General features: G+C 42.5%; 1 protein-coding gene across 1 annotated transcript in view; it reads right to left on the bottom strand.

Moving 5' to 3' along the window:
- wdr18 (WD repeat domain 18) overlaps positions 1-17,928 on the bottom strand; it is a 97,028-nt gene that overhangs the window by 69,804 nt on the left and 9,296 nt on the right. Inside the window, exon 4 of the mRNA XM_055861993.1 lies at positions 7,876-8,017. Within this exon, the coding sequence (XP_055717968.1) occupies positions 7,876-8,017 (142 nt within the window). The remainder of the gene's footprint in view (positions 1-7,875; positions 8,018-17,928) is intronic.

The raw sequence follows: 17,928 nt of genomic DNA, 5'->3' as shown, positions 1-17,928 counted from the left end.
TTGTTCCTGTACCCAAGAAGGCAAAGGTAACTGAACTAAATGACTATCGCCCCATAGCACTCACTTCTGTCATCAAGTGCTTTGAGAGACTAGTCAAGGATCATATCGCCTCCACCTTACCTGACACACTAGACCCACTTCAATTTGTAAACCGCCCCAATAGGTCCACAGACGATGCAATCGCCATCACACTAAACACTACCCTATTCCATCTGGACAAGAGGAATAACCTACGTAAGAATGCTGTTCATTGACTACAGCTCAGTAACCATAGTACCCTCCAAGCTCATCATTAAGCTTGAGGCCCTGGGTCTCAACTGCGCCCTGTGCAACTGGGTCCTGGACTTCCTGACGGGCCGCCCCCAGGTGGTGAAGGTAGGAAACAACATCTCCACTTCGCTGATCCTCAACACTGGGGCCCCACAAGGGTGCGTGCTCAGCCCACTCCTGTACTCCCTGTTCACCCATGACAGTGTGGCCATGCACGCCTCCAACTCAATCATCAAGTTTGCAGATGACAACAGTAGCAGGCTTCATTACCAACAACAACGAGACAGCCTACAGGGAGGATGTGAGGGCACTCAGTGTGGTGTCAGAAAAGTAACCGCTCACTTAACGTCAACAAAACAAAATAATTGTGGACTTCAGAAAACAGCAGAGGGAGCACCCCCCCCATCCACATCGATGGGACAGCAGTGGATAAGGTGGAAGGTTTTAAGTTCCTCGACGTACACATCACGGACGAACTGAAATGGTCCACCCACACATACAGTGTGGTGAAGAAGGCGCAACAGCACTCTTCAGCCTCGGGAGCCTGAAGGAATGTGGCTTGTCAGCTGAAATCCTCACAAACTTTTACAGATGCACAATTGAAAGCATCCTGTCGGGCTATATCACCGCCTGGTACGGCAACTGCACCTCCCACAACAGCAGGAATCGACTGAAGAGTTTCAGAAGAAAGGTCTTTGTTTCTGCCCATTTTGAGCCTGTAATCGAACCCACAAATGCTGATGCTCCAGATACTCAACTAGTCTAAAGAAGGGCGTTTTAAAGCTTCTTTAAATCAGTACAAGTTTTCTGCTGTGCTAACATAATTGCAAAAGGGTTTTCTAATGATCAACTAGCCTTTTAAAATGATAAACTTGGATTAGCTAACAACGTGCCATTGGAACAAAGGAGTGATGGTTGCTCATAAATGGGCCTCTGTACGCCTATGTAGATATGCCATAAAATATATTTTTGTATTATTATTTTTTAATCAGCTGTTTCCAGCTACAATAGTCATTTACAACATTAACACTGCATCCTGGAGTCGCCTCTTTGCTGTTGACTTTGAGACTGGTGTTTTGCGGGTACTATTTAAATAAAATTGGCGCCCATTGCATATCCCATTGTGAAATAATGTTTTTTTACCATATTGATTAATGTAAATACCAGTTCACTGGTCATGCTTATCGGTCTATAGGGATAATTTGCATAATTTAATGGAATTAAATTGGCTCGTGTGTTCAGTATATTTGTTATGCTTCTTATTTATCCCACATATAGCATACAGATACAGAGCCTTTGAGTGGAAAATCGATCAGACAGCGCAAGAGCTGCAGTGTCTTGTGGTGCTTTCAAGACAACTGGGAACTCTGGAAAATATATGAGGTCAAATCATGATCTTTAGGTTGGAAAGTCGGAGCTATAGAAAGAGGCCAGAATTGGAATTCCAAGTTGAAGGACCGTTCAAAACTATTTTTCCCGTCTGAGTTGGATATTTCCGAGTTCCCAGTTGTTTTGAACGCGGCATCAAATGCAACGAAAGGCAGGCTTCATCAGTGCGTCAGATACCACTATGCAATGAGTTGGTGATAGTTTGAAATCTCTATACATACGCATATTAGATCTCCTCTTTCTAAATTTCGAATGGATATTTTCATTTCTGTCACATGAAACCGCTCGCATGTGCTGTGCCCGTTTGACAATGGTGTTTTCATGCTAATTGGATTATAGAACAAATATTCATGTGTAGCCTGCTGCCATGTGGGCATTGCTGTGCTTATAATGTGAAGAAATAATAGTTCATCAACATTTTAAGCGAAACGTTACGATCGGTTGCATCAGACTCATTGCTTTTTTTTTTTTTAATGTAGCCTACGACTGGTTGTATGAATTTGGGATCGATCGTCCCACAACTGTCCCCAGAATATGCCATTTCTTTCTCGACAAACTGACCAAAAGAATAGGTAGCCTAAACTTTCCTACAGTAGTAGGTTGACATAGGCCAGTGATCTTGCTGTTGGTTACTTGTCTTGTTGGCTGAGGAAAAGTAAATGAGGACAGTTATTCTAAGCTGTTCAAAGTGCACATCAGAATTCGGTAAGGACAGCACATCGTTGCATACTCGACTTGCATGTTCTGTTAACTACCATATTGTAAATGTGATTTCTGTCATTCTGAACACCGTGGGTGGACGCCCTAGTCAGGTTATGCACCCAATGCATATGGGTCAGGTAGATTTCTCAAATGTCTGGTAAATTAAAGAGTTGCCGGTCAAATGTCCGGCGCCACATTTACCAAAACAGGCTGACTACACCGCTCGTGTCGCGTGCACGAGCGTCGCAAAATAAATTTAGAAATCTATATTATTCAATTATTGCGCCAACGAGCGTCTGCGTTGCCAAGGGCTAAAATAGAAGTCAGTTCTATTTGTGACGCAGATAGGCTGCAAGTCCTGCCTCTCCCATCTCCTCATTGGATTATAGAAGCAGGTACCCATGTGCCATCTCCTCATTGGTTATACCCACGTGGGTGACTGAAAGACGAACAATGTCAGTGGCGGTAATGCACCTAATTTATGAAAGTTGCCAATCGCAAAATTCTTCAAGAGAAAAAAAAACCTGGAAGGAAGCGAAATGACTAGAAACGATTCGGTTGACCGTTTTATGTGTGGAATAATTGGCGGAGTAGAAGAAAATGTGCATTTCAGGTAAAATAACAACTCAATGTTTATATCCCAGGACAAATTAGCTAGCAACAGCAAGCTAGCTAAATAGGACAAATTAGCTAGCAAGTGCAAGCTAACTAGCTAAATTGCAATAAATGTTTAATGCTTTTCGACCTGTCCCCAAATTAATATAATTGGTTCAGAGTTTGTTTAGATATAATAACCTGAGTGTCGTCATCACGTTTGGTGTGGGGGGACAAAATACATTTATGCATGATGGCGCGCGGCCGGTTTGGGTTCCGTGTAACGGAAACCTTAGCACACACGATCTGGTACAACACAGGCCTGCAACCCGTCAAATCAGGCTCCCTTGTTCGATTGGCTTGTCAACCGTCAGCTCATCCAATAGGGTCCTCACAGAGCTACAGTAGCCATCAAACGCCACCAGCCCTTGGATCTGTCATGTAACCATTCGCATTTTACAAGCCTGATTGCTTCAAATCCTGTCAGTGCAAATTCAAACGGAGAAGAAAAAAAGATTGTTACACTGCGTCATTGAAGTGTTGCTCGACAATGTCAGAATGGTGTTGTTCAAGGTAAGAATGACAGGCAGAACTGTTTGAAGGAAATTAAGCAATCACAGGACTCACGAGCATCAATGACTGATATGGGGGTTCATTGATGTTGAATCCAGACAAGTCGGGTGTTATTCAGTTCCTTGGATAATCCCCCTTGTAGTTTTTCCTTCTGACTTTGCCCCTCTTTGCGCAACACTGCTGTGACCTTCAAACATGGCTTAACAATTTTCACAACCGCCAGTGTGATATTGATTTTGTTTCTCTAGTTCAGGTACTCCCAGGGGTACACGCAATGTCGTGGGGGGTACATCAAATAAAATTTTTTCACATTTATAAAAAATATATATATTTTCTTCAATTTCAAACAGTACATTTATAGTTTCCAACGGGGCTATACATTTGGGTGAGGTTTTTTCTCACCTGAGAAGCCGCCTTTCACTGCCAAAAATAAAATTAAACCATCTAGTGTTTAGCAAAATAACAATGTCAAATACAGGTAGCCTAGACAAATAATTAACATTCAATCACATTAACCGTTACTCTCTCGTGGGAAACCTTCACTCGTGCCGACATTTAGAAACGAGACATGACAATTTGAAAAATAAGCCACGGGAACTTTTTTGAGCGGGAATGAAGATGACTGTCGAGTAGTAAAGACATGTATAAAAGCGGCAGAAACAATTAATAAGAAGGAGTTAGAAGCCTCTTTTATGGTGTGCTACCGAGTGGCTAGAACAGGCAAGCCCCAAACTATTGTGGAGGACTTCATTCTTCCTGCTGCCGCGGATATGACTGGGACAATGCTGGGGGAAAAGGCCCCAAAAAATATACAGACAATGCCTTTATCAAACAACACTGTTTCACGACGCATCAGTGACATGGCAGGAGATGTTTTCAAACAATTACTGCTTCGCATACAAGCCAGTGAATTATATGCCTTACAGCTGGATGAGTCAGACGTGGCGGGACTGGCACAGCTCCTGGTATATGTCCATTATGTTTATGGGGGGGGGGGGGGATCAATTAAGGAAGACATCCTCTTCCGCAAACCACTGGAAACCAGGACCACAGGAGAGGATATTTTTTAAAGTACTGGAGAGCTTTGTAACATCAAATAGACTTTGCTGGTCAAGATGTGTTGGTATCTCTACTGATGGCGCAAAATCCATAACAGGGAGAGAGTGGTAAAAAGTTGCTCCCGCGCCACTTGTGGACACTGCAGCATCCACCCAGAGGCTCTTGCTGCCAAGGGAATGCCTGATAGCTTGAAAAAAGTTTGACACTACAGTGAAAATGGTTAACTTTGTTAAAGAAAGGCCCCTGAACTCTCGTGTATTTTCTGCATTATGCAATGATAATGGGCAGCGACCATGTAACGCTTTTACAACATACAGAAGTGCGCTGGTTATCAAGGGGCAAAGTATTGACACGTTTTTTTATTTTTTATTGAGTGACGAGCTTAAAGTTCTTTACTGACCATCATTTTCACTTGTCTGACCGCTTGCATGATGACGAGTTTCTCACGCGACTGGCCTATCTGGGTGATGTTTTTTGAATGATCTGAATCTAGGATTACAGGGACTCTCTGCCACTATATTCAATGTGCGGGACAAAATTGAGGCTATGATTAAGAAGTTGGAGCTCTTCTCTGTCTGGATTAACAAGGACAACACACAGGTCTTTCCATCATTGTACGCTTTTTGTGTGCAAATGAACAAGCTTACGGAAAATGTCAAATGTGATATAGCGAAGCACCTGAGTGAGCTGGGTGCACAAATACACAGGAACCTTCCCCAAACTGACGACAGAAACAACTGGATTCGTTATCCCTTTCATGTCCTGCATCCAGTCCACTTACCGATATCTGAACAAGAGAGCCTCATTGAAATTGCAACAAGCGGTTCTGTGAAAATGGAATTTAAATCAGAAGCCGTTGACACATTTCTGGATTGGGCTACGCTCGGAGTATCCTGCCTTGGCAAATCGCGCTGTTAAGACACTGATGCCCTTTGCAACCACGTACCTATGTGAAAGTGGATTCTCGGTCCTCACTAGGATGAAAATGAAATACACGCACAGACTGTGTGTGGAAAATGATTGAAGACTGAGACTCTCTTCAATACGACCCAACATTGCAGAGTTATGTGCATCCTTTCAAGCACACCCGTGGTGAGTTATTCTCAATTTTTTATGAACAAATAAGGTTTTCTATGTACGATGGCTAAATAAAAGAGCAAAATGATTGATTGTTATATTATTGTTTGTGCCCTGGTCCTATAAAAGCTCTGTCGCTTACCACAAGCCGGGTTGTGACAAAGACTCACAGTCATTCTCATGTTTAATAAATGTATCGTATAGTGTGTGTGTGGCAGGCTTAAAATTCTGGCCAAAAAAATAACATTTGAGAGTGCGCTGACCCTGGTGCTAGAGGGGATACGCAGCTGGAGGTTGAATGTTTGAAGGGGTACGGGACTATAAAAAGTTTGGATAAAGGTGGGAATAAAGGTGGGAAGATATGGAGACTAATGCTACAACCTCACGACACGTTCCCTTCTGGTAATATTTGTTATCATTTTTACCCTGGCCTGTGGAGGAGAGAAATGTGCTATACATGGAATCTGTGCTACCCAAGCAGTGTGAATCCTTCCACTGTGGTGTTTGTTTCACAATGCCAGGTCTAAATAGTGTGGTCCTACCTGTGACTACCATTACACTCCAAAAGAGATTGTACTGTACATAGGCATTCCATTTGGAGAGTCCTTGCCTTGATTCACATTTAAAATTCGATCATGGTCTGTTTAATGGTTTCAACAGGGGCCTTAAGATGCTTTATATAAATGAGGTAAATGGAGGAAATATGATTCACTTTAGAGGCCCAATACAAGATTATTATTCTTCGTTTTAAATTGGATAAAACCATTTTATCAATTCATATGATAGTGCAACAGTAAATAAGAAAGGTTTTAGCAATTATCTTTAAAGTCCCAGTGTGGTCAAAATTCCAATTTCCTGTGTTTTGTGTCATATTTGTACTACTGCTGATGAAACTAGCACTTTAAGTGTGAAACAATTTGATCAGTATTATTTCCTGATTGTATTCTTAACCAATAACAATCAACACTGGATCTTCTAAAATCAGCAGGTTTTGCTATTAACAGCTAGTTTTCAGGTTACATGTCTCTCCTATTAGGCCCTTCCAAATAGGTTCCTAACTCAGACCACTCCCAGACAGTCCTAACTAAATTCTTGCTTGACAAATAGATTTTTGCTATTTTAAATTTAAAACTATAACAGTTAGGAACCCAGATATTATTTGATAGTGATATTTAAAAAAATGGCTGCATTGGGCCTTTAACTAATACAATGGAATAGAGTGATTGGCAAATCTTCTGCATGTCAAAAACTGCATATCTTGTTTTGTGTATCTTCATGCAATTAGAGAGAATTGCTTTCCTATTTTGGGACTTGAGCCACGAAACATTAAGGGTTGTTAGCAAGTTAAATGAGTAACAAATCAAATTATACTTAACACCCAAATAAAATTATACTTAAGATCCTATGGGGATTCACGTCTGCGAGGTACCCTTTCATCAATATTCATGTTTTTTCCTCTAACACTGCTTGCGTGGACTAACACAATTTAGCTTCAATATTCCGACTGGTCGATAGGTCTGCAGGCAAATGACCTGTAAACTAGGCTACCACCTCCCACTTCAGTTCCAGTAAACACAAATCCCAACGCTAAGGGTAATGTAGCACATAAAACACCATTGCAAGACAGTTCAAATGACGCTCTGAGACAAAGGCCTAAGGTAATTTTTTAAATCGAAAAAGAGTATCAAATATGTTTGCTAAAACTAATTGAGGTTTTTAATTAAGATTGCACTGGTATAAAAATGTGTCCTCCTGAAGAATTCCGAAAAAATAAAAGAAAAACATTGGTAGGCCCGTAGGTATCCATTTAGAATACAGGTAAATCACATCGCTAGAGTGCACGCCAGAACTTCGTTAGATTAGATGTCTATCAATAAGAATGTTGTGAATAATAAAAATGATGGGTGGAAGACAACATAAAATATGCATTTGTAAGCCCACAATCATTCGCAAACTTCAGATTGCATTGTGCTCTTCCACCTCAACAGCTTGAGGCATGGAAAGATTATTTTTTATCCATTATATTCTCATTGGAAGGAAATGTACCATTAAGAGTTTGTGTTCCTACAATAAAAATAAAGTATAAAAAATGTATTTAAAAAAGCTTTGTGCTACATACACAAGACCAAATTTCATACAGACAGCCTCAGAGGCAGTTCACAATAATTCCCCTTTGGACAAGCATAGTAAGGATGCGCGGAAAAAGCCCACCTTGACTGTCTGGTCCAGGGATGCAGTAGCTACTCGAGCCTGGGGTCCCATCAGGCCACAGTGGATGTCGGTTATGGGGAGAGAGTGACGGGACAGGACATGACGAGGCTCAGGGGTGTGTGACGGGTCCAGCTGCACCACACTGTAACACAGAGGGAGGGTTTAGTCATTTATATAAACTCAGCAAAAAAAATAAATGTCCTCTCACTTTCAACTGCATTTATTTTCAAACTTAACATGTGGAAATATTTGTATGAACATAAGATTTAACTACTAAGACAAACTGAACAAGTTCCACAGACACGTCACTAACAGAAATGGAGTAATGTGTCCCTGAACAAAGGGGGGGGGGCGCAAAATCAAAATTAACAGTCAGTATCTCCTCATGGACTGCACCAGATTTGCCAGTTCTTGCTGTGAGATGTTACCCCATCCCCCTCTTCCACCAAGGCACCTGCAAGTTCCCGAACATTTCTGGGGAGGAATGGCCCTGGCCCTCACCCTCCGATTCAACAGGTCCCAGACATGCTCAATTGGATTGCGATCCGGGCTCTTCGCTGGCCATGGCAGAACACTGACATTCCTGTCTAGCAGGAAACCACGCACAGAATGAGCAGTACGGCTGGCGGCATTGTCATGCTGGAGGGTCATGTCAGGATGAGCCTGCAGGAAGGGTACCACATTAGGGAGGATGTCGTCTTCCCTGTTAATGGACAGCGTTGAGATTGCAGGCAATGACAACAAGCTCAGTCCAATGATGCTGTGACACACCGCCCTAGACCATGATGGACCCTCCACCCCGCTACAGAGTAGAGGCCTCGGTGTAACGCTCATTCCTTCGACGTTAAACGCAAATCCGACCATCACCCCTGGTGAGACAAAACCCCGACTAGTCAGTGAAGAGCACTTTTTGCCAGTCCTATCTGGTCCAGCGACGGTGGGTTTGTGCACATAGGCGACGTTGTTGCCGGTGATGGCTGGTGAGGACCTGCCTTACAACAGGCCTACAAGCCCTCAGTCCAGCCTCTCTCAGCCTATTGCAGACAGTCTAAGCACTGATGGAGGGATTGTGCGTTCCTGGTGTAACTCGGGCAGTTGTTGTTGCCATCCTGTACCCATCCCGCAGGTGTGATGTTCGGATGTACAGATCCTGTGCAGCTGTTGTTACACGTAGTCTGCCACTGCGAGGATGATCAGTTGTCTGTCCTGTCTCCCTGTAGCGCTGTCTTTGGAGTCACACAGTAGGAACATTGCAATTTATTGCCCTGGCCTCCTTGCAGCATGCCTGAGGCACATTCACGCAGATGAGCAGGGACCCTGGGCATCTTTCTTTTGGTGTTTTTCAGTCAGTAGAAAGGCCTCTTTAGTGTCCTAAGTTTTCTTAACTGGGACCTTAATTGCCTACCGTCTGTAAGCTGTTAGTGTCTTAATGACCGTTCCACAGGTGCATGTTCATTAATTGTTTATGGTTCATTGAACAAGCATGGGAAACAGTGTTTAAACCCTTTACAATGAAGATCTGTGAAGTACTTGGATTTTTACGAATTATCTTTGAAAGACAGGGCCCTGAAAAAGGGACGTTTCTTTTTTTTGCTGAGTTTACATCCGCATAAACAAATGGTGGTATTTCATGTTAAGCAATGAATGTGACTAGCATTGATCTCAAACTAACCTCAAAACACCAATACAGAACCATGACAAGAATGTTCAAATCTTTCTACCTCAACCATTTGAAAGTAAACCTTCACATTTTTACCATTTAAAAACTTAAAATCTCACAATTATTTTTTGTGAGATTATTAGTGGGAAAAACAAATATTTTGCTGTATTCTTATAGCCAAGGAATTTGGACCAAAAATGCAATTGTCTGAGTATATACTGTAGCTCTGAACATCACGGGTTCTGGCTCAGTCGAGACAACTTGCCAGAGCAGGACAGGAGAGGAGGCGGCCTATAGGTGGATAAACAGAGCAAGAGGGAAAGAGGGGGAGGATAGAAAGCCTGATTATCTGAGCGGGACCCAGGACCCATTCTGTCAGCAAGAGGTGCTCCTTGGCAGGATCTCAGGGACAACCTGTCTGCAGCAACATCTGTGACAAACATAACCCGTACAGGCACACACACCACAGCATAGGCTACTGCGTGTGCACACAAAAAGGGAGGAGAAGAAGCAGCCTGGGGGCATTTTGAGGAATATCAAACCACTAACAGAATTCCAGTTCCAATACTCCCTTTGAGACAATTTCGGAGCTATTCCAACGATGCTCAGGGTGTATCACGGAGATATTAGTGGGGACTTAAGCCACGTCCGCTCATTAGATCCCTCTGGGATGGGGTCAAAGCAAACCACTTAATGTCGGTGTGTGGGCCCAACCCAGGCCATTCTTCACATGTGAAAGGTGCATTACCCGATGCAGGTCGGTGGCCATTTAAAATTCCTCTCAGACCCATAGCACTCTGTTCTTTATGCTACATTGAGTTTCACATTGTCCCCTCAAAAAGGCGAAGGTCAGAGAAAGTAGCTAACACTGGACTCGTATTCTTCAAACTGTAATTGGGAATTAAAGTCAGTCTGGCGAAGAGAGCGGATGTGTTTGTGGTATATAGTCGAAGCCTCAGTCATGTAAATAAACTGTTGGAGATTAATGATTGTTGGCACTACACACCAATTCTTAAAGAACATGCTGACACATTGATGAAATGGAAAGAATTGACGTGGGAGTAGGGCTGGCACAATTACCATATAACCAAGACCGTCATGAAAAGAAAATAACCGCCATAACCGTTTAAATAAAAAATTACAAATTGTGGAACGAACAGCCGACTGAAGATGGGACGCCAGGCATTTGTGCGGTTGAGTCATGGACGTGATAAAAAAAAAAAATGTTGCACCTTGCTGAAACAAGCAAAGAGTCTTGGGTTGCCTGGGCAACACACCGTACAATGCAGAACTCATAGAAATAGAGTGAATAGATTGGGCTTTCAACCTAACAGTGGCAATATATGCGGTAGAGGTCAATCGAACTCGACCAAAACAATGGAATTGAAGCATCTATTGTCACCAATGATTTCTGAATGCTAGCTATGCTAACCAGCGTACATGAACAGGAGTTAGCATTTAGCACTCACTTCTTATAAACGTGAGAAGGGACAACTTGTAAACATTAAGCAAAAATAAATGAAAAATAAAGCCAAATATCTCAAATCAGACTCTCAAAATGGGAAAGAATTTCACATTTTGTTAAAAGTTACAGCTTTATTCTAAAATGGATGTAAAAAAAATTTGCCTCAATCTACACACCAAACCCCATAATGACAAAGTGAAAACTGTTTTTTAGAAATGCATGTAAACGTATAAAAGTAAAAAACAGAAATACCTTATTTACATAAGTACTCAGACCCTACCCCAAATTTAGCTCAGGTGCATCCTGTTTCCATTGACATTCCTTGAGATGTTTCTACAACTTTGAATCCCCCTGTGGTAAATGTGTGAAATCTCTAGTTTATTTGATATTTATAGGCCTACTTTCTTACTTTAGTTTCGGTGCGTGCTCCGTCTCCCTGGTCTCCGCTCGCCTGCCCGTTGCTCGCCATTTCAGTTAACAGCTAGCTTTGAGTACGTATGTATGTATGTATGTATGTATGTATGTATATACAGTGGCAAGAAAAAGTATGTGAACCCTTTGGAAATACCTGTATTTCTGCATAAATTGGTCAAAATTTGATCTGATCTTCATCTAAGTCACAACAACAGACAAACACAGTGTGCTTAAATTAATAACACACCAATTATTGTATTTTTCTTGTCTATATTGAATACATTTAAACATTCACAGCATATGTTGTAAAAAGTATGTGTACCCCTAGGCTAATGACTTCTCCAAAAGCTAATTGGAGTCCAATCGATGAGACGAGATTGGAGATGTTGGTTAGAGCTGCCCCGCCCTATAAAAAACCTCACAATTTGAGTTTGCTATTCACAAGAAGCCTAGCCTTATGTGAACCATGCTTCGAACAAACGAGATCTCAGAAGACCTAAGATAAAGAATTGTTGACTTGCATAAAGCTGGAAAGGGTTACAAAAGTATCTCTAAAAGCCTTGATGTTCATCAGTCCACAGTAAGACAAATTGAGAGTTGGGTGATTATAAATGGAGAAAGTTCAGCACTGTTACTACTCTCCCTAGGAGTGGCCGTCCTGCAAAGATGACTGCAAGAGCACAGCGCAGAATGCTCAATGAGGTTAAGAAGAATCCTAGAGTGTCAGCTAAAGACTTAGGCATCACTGGAACATGCTAACATCTCTGTTGACGACTCTACGATACGTAAAACACTGAACAAGAATGGTTTCATGAGGACACCACGGAAGAAGCCACTGCTGCCCAAAAAAAACATTGCTGCATGTCTGAAGTTTACAAAAGTGCACCTGGATGTTCCACAGCGCTACTGGAAAAATATTCTGTGGACAGATGAAACTACAGTTGAGGCACAGCACACCAACATCAAAACCTCATCCCAACTGTAAATTATGGTGGAGGAAGCATCACGGTCTGGGGCTGCTTTGCTGCCTCAGGGCTTGGAGCTTGCTATCATCGACAGAAAAATGAATTCCCAAGTTTATCAAGACATTTTGCAGGAGAGTGTTAGACTATCTGTCCGCCAATTGAAGCGCAACAGAAGTTGGGTGATGCAACAGGACAACGACCCAAAACACAGAAGTAAATCAACAACAGAATGGCTTCAACAGAAGAAAATACATCTGCTGGAGTGGCCCAGTCAGAGTCCTGATCTCAACCCGATTGAGATGCTGTGGCATGACCTCAAGAGCAGTTCACACCAGACATCCCAAGAATATTGCTGAACTGAAACAGTTTTGTAAATAGGAATGGTCAAAAAATCTTCCTGACCGTTGTGCAGGTCTGATCCGCAACTACAGAAAACATTTGGTTGAGGTTCTTGCTGCCAAAAGAGGGTCAACCAGTTATTAAATCCAAGGGTTTACATACTTTGTCCACCCAGCACTGTGAATGTTAACATGTGTGTTCAATAAAGACATAAAAACAATATCATTGTTTGTGTGTTATTAGTTTAAGCAGACTGTGTTTGTCTATTGTTGTGATCTAGATGAAGATCAGATGAACAATTTATGCAGAAATCCAGGTATTTCCAAAGGGTTCACATACTTTTTCTTTCCACTGTACACTACCGTTCAAAAGTTTGGGGTCACTTAGAAATGTCCTTGTTTTTGAAAAAAAGCACATTTTTGTCCATTAAAAGTGCAAATTGATCAGAAATACAGTGTCGACATTGTTAATGTTGTAAATGACTATTGTAGCTGGAAACGGATTATTTATTATGGAATATCTACATAGGCGCACAGCTGAAAACTTGTACTGATTAAAGAAGCAGTAAAACTGGCCTTCTTTAGACTAGTTGACTATCTGGAGTATCAGCATTTATGGGGTCAATTACAGGCTCCAAATGGCCAGAAACAAAGACATTTCTTCTGAAACTCATTAGTCTAGGGGAGAAATTGCCAAGAAAGAAAGAAAAGAAGAAACTGAAGATCTCGCACAATGCTGTGTACTACTCCCTTCACAGAACATGTCAAACTGGCTCTAAACAGAATAGAATGAGTGCGAGGCCCCGGTGCACAACTGAGCAAGAGGACAAGTACATTAGTGTCTAGTTTGAGAAACAGACACCTCACAAGTCCTCAACTTGGCAGCTTCATTAAATAGTACCAGCAAAACACCAGTCTTAACGTCAACAGTGACGAGGCGACTCCGGGATGCTGGCCTTCTAAACAGAGTTGCAAGGAAAAAGCCATCTCTCAGACTTGCCAATAAAATAAAAATATTAAGATGGGCAAAAGAACACAGACACTGGACAGAGGAACTCTGCCTAGAAGGCCAGCGTCCCAGTCACCTCTTCACTGTTTACGTTGAGACTGGTGTTTTGCGGGTCACTATTCTAGTGACATGATTACATATGCGTTATTTCATTGTTGATGTCAGTCTCTTCGGAAAGTATTCAGACCCCTTGACCGTTTACACATTTTGTTACATTACAGCCTTATTCTAAAATTGATTAAATAAAACAAAATCCTCAGCAATCTACAAACAATACCCCAAAATGACAAAGCAAAAACAGTTTAACTTTTTAAAATTTTTATTACAAAATAAAACCTGAAATAGCTTACTTACTTACTTATTCACTGTTCACTCATGACTGCATGGCCAGGCATGACTCCAACATCAAGTTTGCCGATGACACAACCGTGGTAGGCCTGATCACCAACAACGATGAGACAGCCTATAGGGAGGAGGTCAGAGACCTGGCCGTGTGGTGCCAGGACAACAACCTCTCCCTCAACGTGATCAAGACAAAAGGAGAGGATTGTGGACTACAGGAAAAGGAGGACCGAGCACGCCCCCATTCTCATCGACGGGGCTGCAGTGGAGCAGGTTGAGAGCTTCAAGTTAAGGTGTCCACATCACCAACAAACTATTATGGTCCAAACACACCAAGACAGTCATGAACTGGGCACGACAAAGCCTATTCCCCATCAGGAGACTGAAAAGATTTGGCATGCGTCCTCAGATCCTCAAAAAGGTTCTACAGCTGCGCCATCGAGAGCATCCCGACTGGTTGCATCACTGCCTGATATGGTAACTGCTCGGACTCTGACCGCAAGGCACGACAGAGGGTAGTACGTATGGCCCAGTACATCACTGGGTCCAAGCTTCCCGCCATGCAGGACTACTATACCAGGTGGTGTCAGAGGAAGGCCCTAAAAATTGCGAAAGACTCCAGCCACCCAAGTCAGACTGTTCTCTCTACCACACGGCAAGCGGTACCGGCCAAGTCTAGGTCCAAAAGGCTCCTTAACAACTTCTACCCCAAAGCTATAAGACTCCTGAACACCTAATCAAAAGGGCTACCCAAACCCCTCTTTTTACGCTTCTGCTACTCTGTTTATAATCTATGTATAGTCACTTTAACTCTACCTACATGTAACCTCAATGACCTCGACTAACTGGTGCCCCCACACATTGACTCTGTACTGTACCCCCTGTATATAGACTCGCTACTGCTATTTTATTACTGCCGTTTAAGTATGTTACTTTTATTTTAAATGTTTTACTTAAGAAAAACGTGTTAACTTCTTAAAGCATTGTTGGTTAAGGGCTTGTAAGTAAGCATTTCAATGTACACCTGTTGTATTCGGCGCATGTGACAAATACAATTTGATTTGATTTATTCAGCCCCTTTGCTTTGAGACTTTAAGACTTTCAAATTTAACTCAGGTGCATCCTGTTTCCATTGATCATCCCTGAGATGTTTCTACAACGCATTGGAGTCCACCTGTGCTAAATTCAATTGATTGGACATGATTTGGAAAGACACACACACCTGCCTATATAACAAAGGTCCCACAGTTGACAGTGCATGTCAGCGCAAACCTCAAGCCATGAGGTTGAAGGAATTGTCCGTAGAGCTGAGAGCCAGGACTGTGTCGAGGCACAGATCTGGGGAACGTTACCAAAAAATGTCTGCAGCATTGAAGGTCCCCAAAAACACAGTGGCCTCCATCATTCTTAAATGGAAGATGTTTGGAACCACTCTTAGAGCTGGCAGCCCGGCCAAACTGAGCAATCGGGGGAGAAGGGCCTTGGTCAGGGAGGTGACCAGACGGAAACCACATGACAGCCTGCTTGGAGTTAGCCAAAAGGCACCTTGTCTGTTGAAACCATGATTTTACTCTAGGAAACTTGGCACTATCCTTACGGTGAAGCATGGGTGGAAGCATCATACTGTGGGGTTGTTGTTGTTTTTTTACTCCCTTTATCTCCCGAATTTCGTGGTATCCAATTGGTAGTTAGTCTTGTCCCGTCGCTGCAAGAGGCGAAGGTCGAGAGCCATGCGTCCTCAAACACGACCCCACCAAGCCGCACTGCTTCTTGACACAATGCCAGCTTAATCCGGAAGCTAGCCGCACCAATGTGTCAGAGGAAATACCGTACGCCTGGTGACCGTGTCAGCGTGGATGCACCCGGCCCGCCACAGGAGTCGCTAGAGCGCGATGGGACAAGGACATCCCGGCCGGCCAAACCCTCCCCTAACCCGGACGATGCTGGGCCAATTGTACGCCGCCTCATGGGTCACCCGGTCGCGGCCGGCTGCAACACAGCCTGGAATTGAACCAGGATCTGTAGTGACACAACTAGCACTGGAATGCAGTGCCTTGCACCACTCGGGAGATGCTTTTCAGCAGCAGGGACTGGGAGACTAGTCAGCATCGAGGCAAAGATGAACAGAGCAAAGTACAGAGAGATCCTTGATGAAAACCTTCTCCAAAGCTCTCAGACTGGGGCAAAGGATCACCTTCCAACAGAACAACGATCCTAAGCACACAGCCAAGACAACGCAGGAGAGGCTTCGGGACAAGTCTCTGAATGTCCACGAGTGGCCCAGCCAGAGCCCGGACTTGAACCCGATCTAACATCTCTGGAGAGAGCTGAAAAAAGCTGTGCAGCAACGCTCCCCATCCAACCTGACAGAGCTTGAGAGGATCTGCAGAGAAGAATGGGAGAAAATCCCCAAATGCAGGTGTGCCATGAAGACTCGATGCTGTAATCACTGCTAAAGGTGCTTCAATAAAGTACTGAGTAAAGGGTCTGAAAACATATATATATATGTGATATTTCAATTTTTATTATCAAGTGTTTCTAAAAACCTGTTTTTGCTTTGTCATTATGGGATATTGTGGGGTTATATTTGAAAAAAACAACATCTAGGAGATTGAGAAAGTTGCTTTGGCAGCAGCTAATGGGGTTCCGTAATAAATACAAATACATACTTCAGAATACACAAGATCAAGCACACACAAAATAAAAAGTGTTATTTTATTTTGAAAGTCATCTTTAAATTTGCAAGCTATAACTGAATTATTGATGACTAGAACTGGAAACATCAGATGGCTTCCACAACATGTGAACAATATCAGACAAAAAAATAATAATTGACAGACTTCACTAGAAATGGCAGATGTTTTGGTAAGTTGTCAGGTGTAAACACATGACGTTTCCAATTTTCCCTAAACCTTTCCAAAGTGGCATGTGTCGGTAAATTGGAGCGGCAGGCAGCCTATTGGTTAGAGCGTTGGGCCAGTAACCGACAGGTTGCCAGATCGAATACCGAGCTGACAAGGTAAAAATCTGTCATTCTGCCCCTGAACAAGGCAGTTAACCCATTGTTCCTAGGTCGTCATTGTAAATAATGTGTTCTTAAATGACTTGCCTAGTTAAATAAAGTTTATTTTTTTTTTTTAAGTAATTCCAGTGCTATTACATATTTGCAATCCCTAAATGCTATTTGTTCAGTATAAAAACACAATTTCAACCACATCAACCGCACCCAAACATTGTAGTGGTGTTATGGGGGTATCCAGGTGTCCTTTCAACCTCTCCAAAGTGTCCGAATGTGGTAATTGCACTGTTTTTACACACTGGATGTGCTTAAAAGTTATTGTTCACTATAAAAAAAAAAAAATCTACAACACCAACATCTTTCAAACATTGTGGTGGTGTCGGAGGACATACAGGCCTACAGCGCATTAGCAGGCAACATATTTGATGCGCAAGGATAGTCACTTGGTGGGCATTGGATGTTTCCATTAAGTCATACATCAGATAACATTGGTAGGAACAAATCTAGCCAATTGCCAATCTAAGGATTAATTTGATACTCCCCATGCAGCTTTACCTCAAACACAGACCAAATTGAAGCTTACCTTGTAAGTGGTTCGCTGTTTGTTGAAAACTTAAAATATATATTTTTTTTATACTCTTGGGGCTGGTGATCAATAATGGTTGGTCACAGTCATACAAATAAGATATCCTAATGATCTGCGGAGCCCCGAATTTCGGTGTGTATCAATGTATTCTGTGTTTTTTTCCATTTATACTTCACAGTGCTAACTGGAATGTAGGTAGCAGGCATCTTGAAATGAGGTCATTGCCATTGTAAATTTGTATGCCCATATATATAT

This window comes from Salvelinus fontinalis, chromosome 14 (assembly GCF_029448725.1).
Source record: "Salvelinus fontinalis isolate EN_2023a chromosome 14, ASM2944872v1, whole genome shotgun sequence".
Classification (NCBI taxonomy): domain Eukaryota; kingdom Metazoa; phylum Chordata; class Actinopteri; order Salmoniformes; family Salmonidae; genus Salvelinus; species Salvelinus fontinalis.
The sequence above is the reverse complement of the archived record's forward strand: the minus strand, read 5'-3'. Positions and strand labels throughout refer to the sequence as shown.